Genomic DNA, 14,534 nt, shown 5'->3' on the forward strand with positions numbered 1-14,534 from the left:
CTTGTCAATCACTGTAAACATTGCAAATTTGTCAGACCACTAGTAACAGCACACTAGCCAACCCACAAAACTACCACTGACCTTCAATAAAGCTACCAGCTCAAAATAAACCTGAAAAACGTCTTGACTTAAGAATAGGGATATCTAAAATTACAAAACTTTTCTTTCTTTAAATTGGAATTTCTCATTTGTGGGGAGACACTATTCGGATTGCAGATCACATAATCTGGGAAATGTGACCAATGGCTTCAGGTTCATGTGAACTTCTGAACATTAAGTGGACATCAGCTTGCAAAGATGTAAGCTGCACATTCACCAAATACTTGATAGGTTGAATAAAACAACTGTGGATGCTGGAAATCTAAAACAAAAATAGAAATTGCTGTAGAATCTCAACAGGTCTGATAGTACCCGTGGGAGGAAAGCAGAGTGACTGTTTCAAGTCCAGTGACCCCGCCTCAAAACTTGATCAGTTTAACCAGGCAAAACAATGGAGGTAACAAAATTGTGATTTTTGCCACAATATATTTAGTGCGGCCAAATCAGATTGAAGATGTGCTCAAAGATTTCATTCCAAACATTCTGTTGACACATTCATTAAAATATTGTTACACTTAGCTTGTGAAAATTGGAGAACTGGTGGTTAAGGACTAACTGTTTCACTTTGAACTCAATAGCAGCAGCAATGTACTCAAAACTTTATAGGAAGAGGTCAAACATCACTACAGACTCATGGGAGATCCTGATTTGTGGCTGACAAAAGTGAAGAACGTTCATTTAGGGAGGCAGTGACCACCACATCAAGAAATATAATCAGGAAACAATTATTTAGTGAAAATATCAAGGGCCACCTGCTCTACATGGCACAGTCAATGTCGTACCTCGGTCCAGAGAGATTGTCGAGAAGGATGATCGTTTCTCATGGTTGTGTAGTTGAAGCTTCCTTCCCAAGAAGTCCCAAAAACCAGGAAGTTAGTCAACAGTGTTTATATTTCAAAAGTACTTATTTAGTATATTGAGGTTGTGAATGGCACTACACAAGTGGAAGGTGTTTTTTTCTCAAATATATATTTTTTGATGTGGTTCAAAGACAGCTAATGCAGGTGACAACGGAATGAGAAGAAAGCAAGCCATATTTATTATGAATCCAAAACTGTGCTTCATTCCCCTTTGGAGATACCCTCCATTTCACCTCTTCTAGGCTTTGGAACATATTTTCCTTGCAAGAAGTCGGAGCTTAATGATTTGCAAACAACCTATCATATCTGTCTTCCACTACAATGAATCATATTATTTTTGATTAACATGACATAGCTAAGTATTTACATTAGTGATTTTTTAAAAGATTTGTAGCTCAGGTTGAGGTTCTGGATGTAAGCTTGCTCGCTGAATTTGAAGGCTTGTTTTCAGGCATTTTGTCGCCAAACTAGGTAACATCATGAGTGAGCTTCCACTGAAGTGCTGGTGGTATGCCCTGCTTTCTATTTATGTGTGTAGGTTTCTTTGTGGGAGGAGGGGATGATGTCATTTCTGGTTCTTTTTCTCAGTGGATGGTAGATGGGGTCCAAATTGATATGCTTATCGATAGAGTTCTGGTTGGAATGCCATACTTTAAGGAATTCTCGTGCGTGTCTCTGTTTGGCCTGTCCTAGGATAGATGCATTGTCCCAGTCAAAGTGGTGTCCTCCTTCATCTGTACGTAAGGATATGAGTGATAGTGAATCATGTCTTTTTGTGGCTAGTTGATGTTCATGTCTCCTGGTAGGTGGTTTTCTGCCTGTTTGTCCGATATAGTATTTTTTACAGTGTTTGCAAGGGATTTTGTAAACGACATTCATTTTGCTTGTTGTTTCTGTAGGGTCTTTTAAGTTCATTGGCCACTGTTTAAGTGTGTTTCTGGGTTTGTGGGCTACCATGATGCCAAGTGGTCTGAGTAGTCTGAAGGTCATTTCAGAGATATCTTTGAGATAGAACAAAATGGCTCTGGTTTCCAGGCACATTGTGTCTGCTTACTTGGGTTGTTGCTGAGGAATCAGCTGTGTTTATTAGGTACCCGCTCTTCTTGAATATGCTGTATGAGTATTTCTCTTTTGCTCTTCGTAGTTCATCGGTGCTGCAGTGTGTGGTGGCTCATTGAAATAATGTCCTAATGCAGCTTTGTTTGAGTGTTGGGATGATTGCTTTTATAGTTGAGTCTTTGGTCCATGTGTGTTGTTTCCCTATAGACACAGGTTTGAAGTTCTCTATTGAATGTTCGCTGTACTGTGACATCTAGGAACGGTAGTTTGTTGTTGTTCTCCTCCTCTTTTATGAATTTAGTGCCAGTGAGGATATTATTGATGGGGTTGTATGTTTCCTCTCATTTGTTTCATTTGGCGATGACAAAGGTGTCAATCACTTAGCAGACCCAAAGTTTGGGTTTGATGATTGGCAAAGCTGTTTGTTCGAGTCTCTGTATTACTACCTCTGCTAAGGACCCTGATATCGGAGATCCCATGGGTGTTCCATTGGTTTGTCTCTAGGTTTTGTTGTTGAAGGTGAAAGTGGGTGGTAAGGCACAGGTCCACTAGCTTGACAATATTGTCCTTGCTGATGACGTCGGCGCTATCTGGTGTTTGTGTCTTTAGTTCTTCGAGTAGCATAATCAGTTTTTCTTCAGCCAGGTTGGTGCTAATGAGTGTGAACAGGGCTCTAACTGCAAAGGAGACCATTATTTCATCCTCTTCTATCTTGGTGTTTTTGAGTGTGTCGAGAGTGTGGTGCTGGAAAAGCACAGCAGGTCAGGCAGCAACCAAGAAGTAGAAGAATTGACATTTTGGGCATAAGCCCTTCATCACCATCTCTGATGATGTTCAGGAATTCTTGGGTGGAGTGAATTGAGTGGCATGAGTCTTCTACTAAGTGTTTTAGTCTTTAGTGATGTTTCTGGTATTGAGACTGAGGGTGGCTCCTGGTGTGCGTACTTTGGGTAATCTGTAGAAGCGTGGTGTGTTGGATCCATCTGGTTTCATTTTTTGGAAGCTGATCTTGTTTAATTCTCCAGATTTCTGAAGTTTTTTGAGTAAGGCTGTGATGTGGTTCACTAGTTGTGGGATTGGGTCTATCGCCACCTGTTGGTAAGTGTTAGTATCTGCAAACAATGCATTCGCTTTCTCACAGTAGTCTGTTCTGTTTAAAATGAGTCATGCATCCTTTGTCTGCAAGTAAGATTACAATGTTTTTGTCTTTTTTGAGTCCTGCTAGTGCTTTTCTTTCTTGTGTATAGAGTGTGCTTCCTTCTTCTTGCTTAATGTTGATGCAACTGTCTGTCTGATGGTCTGTAAGATTTCTTCTGCAAGACTGTTGTCTTTCAGTGTTGTTTCTAATGCTGCTAGGAAGTCCTTTTTGTTTGAGTCTCTGTTAAACCTTAATCCTCTTTCTAGGTCAGCTTTTTCTATGCCTGTTAAGAGGTTGGTTTGATAAGTTTTTAAATCCAAGCTTCTGTGTTGCTCTTTTGTGAGTTTGTCTAGTTTTTCCTGGAGGGCTAGCTTTTTCGTTTTCTGTGTCTGCTGCTATTTGATGCTTATGGCTCGTGTTGTGTGCCAGTCCATTCATGGTCTGTCGCGTTAGTGAGTAAAGCTTTTTGGCGCAAAATTTCACAATTGTGTTTATGGCATCGGTTGTGGGTATCATTAATCATTTCTCTAAAAATCATTTCTGCAGCAGTTTTATTCTGCTATTACATAGAACATAGAACATAGAAGGATACAGCGCAGTACAGGCCCTTCGGCCCTCGATGTTGCGCCGACCGAATCCTACCTAACCTATACTAGCCCAATAACTTCCAAATGCCTATCCAATGCCCGCTTAAATGACCATAAAGGAGAGTTCACCACTGATACGGGCAGGGCATTCCATGAACTCACAACCCGCTGTGTGAAGAATCTACCCCTAACATCTGTCCTATACCTACCACCCCTTAATTTAAAGCTATGTCCCCTAGTAACACCTGACTCCATTAGCGGTAAAAGGTTCTTAGTATCTACCCTATCTAAACCCCTAATCATCTTATACACTTCTATCAGATCTCCCCTAAACCTTCTCTTCTCCAATGAGAACAGTCCCAAGTGCCTCAGCCTTTCCTCATAAGATTTTCCTACCATTCCAGGCAACATCCTGGTAAACATCCTCTGCACTCGTTCTAAAGCTTCCACATCCTTCCTATAGTATGGCGACCAAAACTGCACACAATACTCCAGATGAGGCCTCACCAGAGTCTTATACAACTGCAACATGACCTCAGGACTCCGGAACTCAATTCCTCTGCCAATAAAGCCCAGTACACCATATGCCTTCCTCACAGCACTATTTACCTGGGTGGCAACTTTCAGAGATCTGTGTACATGGACACCAAGATCCCTCTGCTCATCCACACTACCAAGTAGCCTACCATTAGCCCAGTAATCCATCATCTTGTTATTCCTACCAAAGTGAACGACTTTTGGTAGTGGGGCGTTGAGTGGAGGTTGTACTTAAAATCTGTTGGTAGCACCTGTTTCCTTAGGCATTCATGAAGTAAGTACAGCTGTTCGTGGGTGGTGTTCCTAGATGTCACAGTAGAGCGAACTCTCAGTGGAGAACTTCAAACCTGCATCTACAGGAAAACAACACACATGGACCAAATACTTAACTATGGAAACAATCATCCCAACACTCTCAAACAAAGCTGCATTAGGACATAATTTTAATGAGCCACCACGCACTGCAGCACCGAGGAACTACAATGAGCAGAAGAGAAATACCTATACAGCACATTCAAGAAGAATGTGCATCCAATGTATAGTCCACCGATTCCTCAGCAACGAATCTAAATAAGCAGACACAATGAGCGTAGAAACCCGAGCCACTTTACCCTAAATCAAAGACATCTCTGAAATGCCTTTCAGACTACTCAGCCCTCTTGGCATCATGATAGCCCACAAACCCACCAACACACTTAAACAGTGGCTAATGATCTTAAAAGACCATGTTCAAGCAAAATAAATGTAATTTACAAAATACATTGCAAAGACTATAATAAACACCACAACAAACAGGAAGAAAACTATCCACCAGGAGACACGAGCATCAACTAGCCACAAAAAGACATGACCCACTAGTATCCTTACATACAGACGAAGGAAGGCACCACTTTGACTGGGACAACACATCTATCCTACGACAAGCCAAACAGAGGCACACGTGAGAATTCCTTAAAGCATGGCATTCCAACTGGAACTCTATAAATAAACATATCAATTTGGACCCCACCTCGCATCCTCTGAGAAAAAGAACCATAAATGACATCACCCACCAAAACAAACCTAAACACATAAATAGAAAGCGGGATATAGCATCAGTGCATCATCTAGTATGGTGACGAAACATCTGAAAACAAACCTTCCAACTCAGTAAGCAAACTTACATCCATAATATATAATTCTCAAAGCCCAAAATGAGTGTAATGCAACCCACAATTAGTAAAAGATTGAAAGCATGAATCTAACACGTTTTTACATGTTTGAAAATGTGAGCAGCACATAACAGTATTAGTCGTGATGAATTTTGAGAAGATTCGTAGTTCAGTTGGAGGTTTTGGTTGTAGGTTTACTTGCTGAGCTGCAAGGTTCATTTCCAGACGTTTTGTTACCCTACTAGATAACATCTTCAGTGGGCCTCATACAAAGCAATGCTGAAAATTCCTGCTTTTGATAGGATAATGAAGAAGGCGTTTGGTATGCTTTCCTTTATTGGTCAGAGTATGGAGTACAGGAGTTGGGAGGTCGTGTTGCAGCTGTACAGGACATTGGTTAGACCAACGTTGGAATATTGCGTGCAATCGGAAAGATGTTGCAAAACTTGAAAGGGTTCAGAAAAGACTTGCAAGGATGTTGCCAGGGTTGGAGGATTTGAACTATAGGGACAGGCTGGGGCGGTTTTCCCTGGAGTGTCGGAGGCTGAGAGGTGACCATATAGAGGTTTACAAAATTATGAGGGGCATGGATAGGGTAAATAGACAAAGCCTTTTCTCTGTGGTCGGGGAGTCCAGAACTAGAGGGCATAGGTTTAGGACGAGAGGGGAAAGATATAAAAGAGACCTAAGGGGCAACTTTTTCACACAGAGGGTGGTACAGGTATGGAATGAGCTGCCAGAGGAAGTGGTGGAGGCTGGTACAATTGCAACATTTAAGAGACATTTGGATGGGTATATGAATAGGAAGGGTTTGGAGGGATATGGGCTGGGTGCTGGCAGGTGGGACTAAATTGGGTTGGACTGAAGGGTCGGTTTCTGTGCTGTACATCTCAATGACTCTATGTTTGGGTTGGTGATGTCATTTCCTGTGGTGAAGTCACTTCCTGTTTCTTTTCTCAGGGGGTGGTAAATGGGGTTTAAATCAATGTGTTTGTTGATAGAGTTCCTGTTGGAATGCCATGGTTCTAGAAATTCTCATGTGTGTCTTTGTTTGGCTTGTCCTAGGACAGATGTATTGTCCCAGTCGAAGTGGTGTCCTTCCTCATCCGATAGTAGTGTGAGAGGGTCATGTCTTTTTGTGGCTAGTTGGTGTTCATATGTCCTGGTGACTAGTTTTCTGCCTGTTTGTCCAATGTAATGTTTGTTACAGTTCTTGCAAGGATTTTTGCAAATGATATTAGTTTTCCTTGTTGCCTTCAAATTCATTAGCTGCTGTCTTAGTGTGACGTTACCAGAAAAATATTTTTTAAAATCGCTCTCAACATTTGGAACAAAGCTAAATGAATTGTTACAATATGAATATAATTCCTCAAAATTGTTCAGAAAATCAGGTTTTGGAGGTTTCAGAATGTCTCCATCCTCTCTGCTCAGACTGCAGTATTAAGGAATTGCAAGCCGAGAAAGGTTACTATTGAAAAAACAAACTGCAAGTCTGGCTTTGATGATGGATAAAGCAAAATGTGATGTGGGATAGGGACAATAAACAGAATTAAAACATTTCTGTGGAGGATGAATGTTCAAACTTATTAATTGAAGCAAATAGTCTGACTGATGCAACTTTGAATATACTGCTGCTCAAATACAAGAGTTCCTTTGTAATAAGGAGCAGGAGCACTTGTACTTCTGATGCCATGGATTGAACCTCACTTCACATTTGAATATAATCTAAATTTACACTTCAGTGCTACCAAGGGATTACTGCTCTGAGAAAATAGCTGTCTTTCAGATGAGATATTAAAACAAACTCTCTGTGCCTACTCTGGTAAAGAAAAGATTTTCTCCCTGGTATTTAGGTTAATATTTTTCACTCCATCATTAAATCAGACTAATTTAATTAATTAGTATTTGTAGGATCCCAGTGTGTTTTGTTTGCCACATTGTAACAAGGAGTACATATTCTTTTACATTCATTTATTTTAAGTGAAGTGCCTTTGGACATCTTACGATTGTGTAAGGTACAAAATAAATTAACCTTCTTTCTGTATTCCACTTGCTGCTTCAGGAAAGTAGTTTATAATAAAACATTCAACAGGCACCATTCAGAAAGCACAACAACTAAAATCAGGTGGCATTTAATCAAATATTTAAAAAGTTTATAACATATATTTATATAAATCAGAGCATTTATATAGTAATATCAAAACTGTTTAAGCACAAATTGATCAGCTCCAATTGCCAAGTTGGTTAGCGTTCAGACATTCTTACAATTATCAGAATTCAGCATAATTCCCTTTATTGATTTGATGTGTACTTTAACAAGACCATTTTGGTTTTGTGCAAATCATACAAATTGCTCTCCAACACAAACATTAGGATATCACAAGGACCAAATAAACTTGGAGGATCTAGTTATCAGGATCCCTGATATTCAATTCTGAACCCATAATAATGTTCAAGATAGAACAAAGAATTAAAAACAAAGTGCTATACTTAACTAAATACAACAATAAACAATGTTGGCAAGGAAAGCCTTTCCCAAAAGGAACAACATCAGGCTTTAAATATAGTGGTTTACCTTAAAGTGCATTTGGGAAGTGAATTCATATTTCAACTAGCAGAGCTTCAAGTAATATTTTTGTTAAAAAAGAGAGAGTTCTGTTAAAAGTAGCAAATACCAGACAAGGTTCCATTGGCTGGAGAGTAATTACTGTACATGTCTTGGGTAAAGCAGCAATCTTTAATGTTGAGCTCAAATCAACAGAATTGTTTTCAGTTGTATTTTCCACAAAAGACTATACAAATATCAATTTTATATCATATTCAAAATGCATTCTCCCCATGTTTAAATTTACACAGTAAACAAGTGATTGCTGTTTCATGTTAAAAAGCTCAGTTCTGGGCACAAAAAGCACAGGGATAGTTTCATGAACTTAATTGAATACAAATCCGTGAAATTTGACAATACTGTAAACTCTCAATTCATTAGTTAAAAGTTTAGCATTTGACAGAAACAGTTCAGATCAGTAAACCCTGAGAAATAGGTTTCAATGATTACACATTTCATTGCAGTTTTAAACAAATATTGGGAGCTTGGTTTTAGGAAGAAAAAGTATTAAATCATTAACAGTTCTCAATCAAAAAAGCAATACATTTAAATGGTCAAGTACTGTGTCCATTTCATTGAACAAAAAAAAACAAATTAAGCTGAAGTTACTGTATACTCAAAATAAACAGATTTTCTGGACTGCATACAGATCAGCAATAGTTAATTTTTCTTGGTGTCAAAGTTACAGTTTTGATTAAATGAACAGGATGCCATTATATTTAAATGGACTAAGTACTTGGCAGTGCCCCACAGATGTCTCCGGTGATCAGAGTCCATCCCTCTCCCTGTCAAGTGACTGAGGTTGTACACAAACTTGCAGTCACATCAGACCTCCAAGATCAGCTTCAAACCATACTGCCCAAGTCATCACCAGGCCCCTTTATTTACAGCTCTTGCATCACCTGACTTTCTACATTGCTGTCTTTAATACCTCCAGATTAAATTAGTCCAGAGCAGTTCTGGTTGGCCACCCACAGCTTACCATCCATAACTTCATTAATCCACCATCAGTGGCTATGTCTTCACACGTGAACGCCCCAAGCTCTGAAAGTTCTGCCCTAATCTTCTCTGCTTTTCTTTCCTCCTTTAAGTGCTCCGTTAAACCCGTCTTTGATGACGCTGCCCATGAATCTTTGCAGCTGCATGTAAGAAGTTGCTTTATATAATGTTCATGAGAAGTGCCTTGGAATGCTTCATTAAGGTAAAGACACTATATAAATGCAAGTTTTTGACGATTGTGGATCTTAAACATTTTGGAAACAGTAATGCTATCTTTTAGAAGCAGTTACAATTTTTAACAGTTGGAATTTTTAAAATGTACTTTTGTAACTTTTATTTTTGAGAGTCTTAAATATCCTCGCTTAGCAGATGTTGAACCTCCTGTCCATTGTTATTGTAAGATACCAAAGACTGGATTTTTTTTCGTTGATATTGCCGAGCCTGGTTATACAAAAACACTCCAACAATGACCGATGCTGTCCCAAAGGCAGAGTATGCAGTAATCCTGTTGCTGAAGATGATGATACTGAGCCAAATTGAAAGGGCATGCTTCACAGTACTAGCGACGCTAAATTGTTGGAAGCAATTAATTAAAACATTAAACACTGTCAGTACCAATTTTTCATTTCATAATGCAAATATTCATTCACTCCTCATTCCAAATTTTCAAGCTTCCATTATATCAAATCATTAAAATAATTAGCAAAACAGTATGATTAAGAAAAACAGCTGATTCATGGAATGTTGAATCAAACAGGCTTAAAGTTTATGACGTGATGCGGAAAGCAAAGATTTTCAGCACTATTACGTTTTGTAATCAACTATAAATAATTGAAAAAAATCATAAATTCCTGGAAAAATTCAGCAGATCAGGCACTATCTGTGGAGAAAATGCAGAGTTAATGTTTCAGGCACAGTCACCCTTCTTCAATATTATATTCTGCAATCTACTATAGAATCCAAATAATCAATCTTTCAAATAAAAATAAATACAAAGCTGCACGTGGCAGATTAAAATGCTCAGTTGGATGTGGCAAAGCATTTTATTCTACACCTTGGTATTAGCTCTCTACATACATAGAAAAATGACAAAAAAGGGAAGGATTTAAGAACAAACTGAAAATACAATATACTATGTATCCTTACAGAAAGGCAGCAAATATTTGTCAATCCATATTTATATTTTTGATTCAAATCATGAGGTGATGTAGAAGTCAAACACAAACTTCAGGTAGGCATTTTTAGTGATGGAAGGAATGTACAGTATCATAAAGAGCAGAAAGTGTAGCTTCTATATTTTAGCAGGTGATAGCAAGTTTACCATACTGATGTATTTACAATATCAAATATTATATAAACACCTCATCTGAAATTAATACCAAGATTTTGTTCAGGACTTATGACCAACTAGCATTAAGCATTTTTTGTGCAGTGAAAGATACAGCATGTGTCTTAGAAGCTGTAAACAAAACAAACTAGGCGGCACAGTGGTTAGCACTGCTGCCTCACAGCGCCAGAGATCCAGGTTCAATTCCCGCCTCAGGCAACTAACTACATGGAGTTTGCACATTCTCCCCATGTCTGCGTGGATTTCCTCCAAGTGCTCCAGTTTCCTCCCACAGTCCAAAAATGTGCAGGTCAGGTGAATTGGCCACGCTAAATTGCCCACAGTGTTGGATGAAGGGGTAAATGTAGAGGAATGGGTCTGGGTGGGTTGCGCTTCGGCGGGTCGGTGTGGACTTGTTGGGCTAAAGGGCCTGTTTCCACACTGTAAGTAATCTAATCTAAAAAAACCAAATTACATCTTTTTCCAATAAAAGCAAAATACTACACGTTTTGGAAATCTAAAATACTCAGAATTGAAGAATCATACTGGACTTGAAACGTTAACTCTGTTTCTCTCCCTACAGATGCTGCCAGTTTCTCTAGCACTTTCTCGGTTTTATGATATCTTATTCTAAGCATTTTCTGGGGCTCAGTTGTTACTTACTGCATGTCAACTTAGTCACGATAGGTAAATTGTTCTGAAAATCACTGAATAGGAAGTAACTTTTATATACTCAATCAACCGCCTTTTTCACAGGGAAATTCTTCTACTGCTCAGATTGGTGTTAGCTTAGTGTTTCTGACCAAAGCAACACTAACACTCCTCTTCACTTCCCATCACCACATTTTCAATGTGCTGGTTATTTAACTTGTGATGTTTGCTCTTATTAAATTATTAGCTCCAAGTGGGAATGTCATGTTTCAGTCCCACCCCAGATACCTAAGAGGATTGAAGGATTGCCAGGCCAAGCTTTTATGTTTGTCATAGCTGCCAGCAATGATCAAAGAGAAGGATAAATTGCTGTATGCCACCATACCACATCAATAATACACCAGCAGCATTTGCCAGCAACTTCCGCAGCAAACACACTGGTGCTACTTGTTCTTTGACTGTAAATTTGTTGTTGCTCAAATGGCAAGTAGTTCCTTGTCTGGTCCCAGAAGCAACTGAAGCTTTTATTGCTGCTTTTCTTCACTTTTGCTATTGTTGAATAAAAATTAACATTTCAACTGCTTGAATACTTACCAATGTTTGATGATGTCACATTGAGCAACGAGAAGATCTTATGCTACAATGGGCAGAACAGAAAGGTGACCACTCCCTTAGACCGGGTTCTAATATGGGACACTACAAGGACAGATAACATGTGTAGCTTGGCTCTTGAAGCTGAAGTTACAAGAATTGTCAATCAACTCAGCTTGGTTGGCCAGACAGTTGGTTTGCGATGCAGAGTGACATCAACAGCACGGATTCAATTCCTGCACCAGCTGAGGGTACCATGAGTTGGCTGAGGTGTGCTGATACTCAATTTAAAGTTACAACCAGTCATCTCTCTCTAATAAGAGAGTAGTCCTATGGTCCTGTGGGACTATGGTGACTTTTCCAGACAGGTGATGTAAAATTGCAATGTATTTAAAAATGTACTGTTTGCAATGAGGTGCCAGCTGTGCCAAGTATGTGTCTGCAGAAGTGTTATTGTTCCTCACATACACTATGAAGGATGGCAGCCAGCAATCCCAGAAGGTGCTGACAGTGGCAAGTGCTATGGCTGTTATTTAGCAGAAGATAGCACGAGCAGGTTGCCATAAGGACATGGTGCATAGCTAATGAGACAAGCTACAGAGAATGCTATGAGAAAACTTGCTGTAACTAACAATGAGCAACCTTCCACAAAACACTCAAAAAATTGATATTTAGCCAATTTGTACAAAATTCATCTCATTAATGCTGATTATCTCCACAGATGAGCAAACTTTTTTTTTTAATTACATGTTCTTTAATGGCGATTCTCAAACAGATTTCTCATTTGTATTTTGGGTTTCACTAAAGCAAGTCATAATATCAATACACATGCGATTCACTTCAAATTATCAGACCGTCCCAGTCTTATGCTTTAAGTGATGAGAATTTATAGTTGTAGTGGAACACTTTAGCAATTAAGAGCACAGAAGCTACAAGAAACTCAATACAGACATTGTAAATATAAATTAAAATTAGCTGTTGTGTGCACAACTCTCAATAACATTAACAAAGAAAAATAGACTCCGATATTCGAAGACAGTTGCAGTTAGTAGACTGGTTGACTGCCATGTTAGGAGGACATGAAGACTACAGATGCTGGAGATCAGAGTCAAAAAGTGGGGTGTTGGTCAAGCACAGCTGGTTCCTGATGAAAAGCTTATGCTCAAAGCGTCAACTCTCCGGCTCCTCAGATGCTGCCTGACCAACTGTGCTTTTCCAGCACCACACATTTTGACTTTGAACATCATGCTATCTGCTTAAGAATCTTTTAACACCTCCAGATGGAATATAGTATTCACTGTAGACTTACCTTTGGTTTTCTATTCAAATTTGTACTAATTATTTTACTGTTTTTTTAAATTTCTCTCCATATTAGCCTACCTGAAAGTAACAGGTGATATCTTTCCCATTAAAGCATATGCAGTCACGCTCTGAATATGGAATAAGATTCCATCAATAAGCAGCAACATCACAATATCTTGGTCAAAATTGAAACTTTGTACCCTATTCCCAAGGACTGGAATATCCTACAAGACAAAAAAAGGACAACAGCAGGGTTATTTATCTTTATATCAATTGCACAAAAGCAATCAAAACACAGCTTCTTTGGGTCTATATATTAATCACTAAATTACAAAAGGAAACTAAATCTGCCCAGAGATAACATAACTGCAAATGCTACTCATCTATCAACTAACATACTTAATATTAACACTATCATTACAATATTAAGTATTGGTACAAAAAGTATCACTGACACAAAGAAGGCCACATGCTAGTTCAACACTGCCCCTTGGGTGGTTTACAATAATGTCAATCACCTCTGCTGTAGCCAAAGAACAAAAGATAACGTATCACTCTACACTACATGTGCTCCATAATGCCCTTCTAATTAATCTTCATCTTTGATATCCTTTCTTGCACTTTAAGTTTACAGCTAAGTCTTTTATGGCAGTAATTTCTGGACCTGTCACCACCAGACTATTTTCACATTTTGGAAGTCTGTCATTCCTTTGTTTTGACTGTGTATGTCTATTGTAGAGGCTTCATGCATCTATTTGTCTGTCCTTTTCATGATATGGGATTGGATTAGTATGAAAGGAATCGAAGAAGTCAAATACAGGAGTGACTACAGTGTGGATAAGCACTTTTGGATGCTGGTGATATAAATTCTGAGGCAGAAATTGAAGTGAACAAACTTGATTAAGGATACAATGATTTTCAAATAGAATCGAAGATCAAACAGCAAATGAAGTTCTGAAGAGTTATCACTAGACTCAAAACTTTAACTCTTACTCTCTTCACAGATGCAAAAGGAAGGGGGCAAGAACAGCACCTTGGGATTTCCTGAAATATCCATGAAAAAAGAAATCATTCTTGTGGTGGGTCTATGATTCTGCAGTTGGAATAAAACTGTTTGTTTTGGTTGTGTAAATGCAAGAAGTTAACCACTAAAACTTGCTTGCTGAGTCTCAGTGTTAAATGTAGATTCCAGTCTGCCTAAAAAGCAAATTCCAAGTTGTAGAAATAAGCAGAACAGCATATGGAGAATGCTCGCCTAAAATAGGATGAAATCTTAAAATTGCAAGTAAAAGCCTCTTTATCTTATGAGGGGTCTTGGCTAAATTCCTTACACGTTTGTGAACTGCAATAATAACTCAAATCACAATTTAACTTAAAAATCATATGGTTAAAGGCACTTTACAACATGGTTGCATATCTATAAAAACTCATTCAGATATCCATATTTGCTTAAAAACACAAATAGATAGCATGATAACCTGGGTCCTTCTAGGAAATCTTCGTACAAAAGGATAGTCAAAACCTCTGGGATGAGGTAATATGCACCTTCCTGCACCAGGTATTGGAGAACCAAATCAAAGCAGAGAAAAAAAAATTAAATTTAAAACAAAACACTGACCAAAGTTATG

The 14,534-nt window shown here is 38.6% G+C and overlaps 1 protein-coding gene across 3 annotated transcripts in view; it reads right to left on the reverse strand.

Annotated features, from left to right (window-relative positions):
- Positions 1–7,547: 7,547 nt before the first annotated feature.
- si:ch73-236j9.2 (solute carrier family 35 member E2A) overlaps positions 7,548–14,534 on the reverse strand; it is a 38,673-nt gene continuing 31,686 nt past the window's right edge. For all 3 annotated transcript variants that reach the window (XM_060852007.1, XM_060852006.1, XM_060852008.1), the window contains 2 exons: positions 12,985–13,130; positions 7,548–9,603 (listed from right to left, as the gene is read on the reverse strand). In XM_060852007.1, coding sequence (XP_060707990.1) covers positions 9,384–9,603; positions 12,985–13,130 — 366 coding nt within the window. In that variant the 3' untranslated portion in view covers positions 7,548–9,383. The remainder of the gene's footprint in view (positions 9,604–12,984; positions 13,131–14,534) is intronic.

The sequence above is a fragment of the Hemiscyllium ocellatum genome, chromosome 37 (genome assembly GCF_020745735.1).
Source record: "Hemiscyllium ocellatum isolate sHemOce1 chromosome 37, sHemOce1.pat.X.cur, whole genome shotgun sequence".
Taxonomy (NCBI): Eukaryota; Metazoa; Chordata; class Chondrichthyes; order Orectolobiformes; family Hemiscylliidae; genus Hemiscyllium; species Hemiscyllium ocellatum.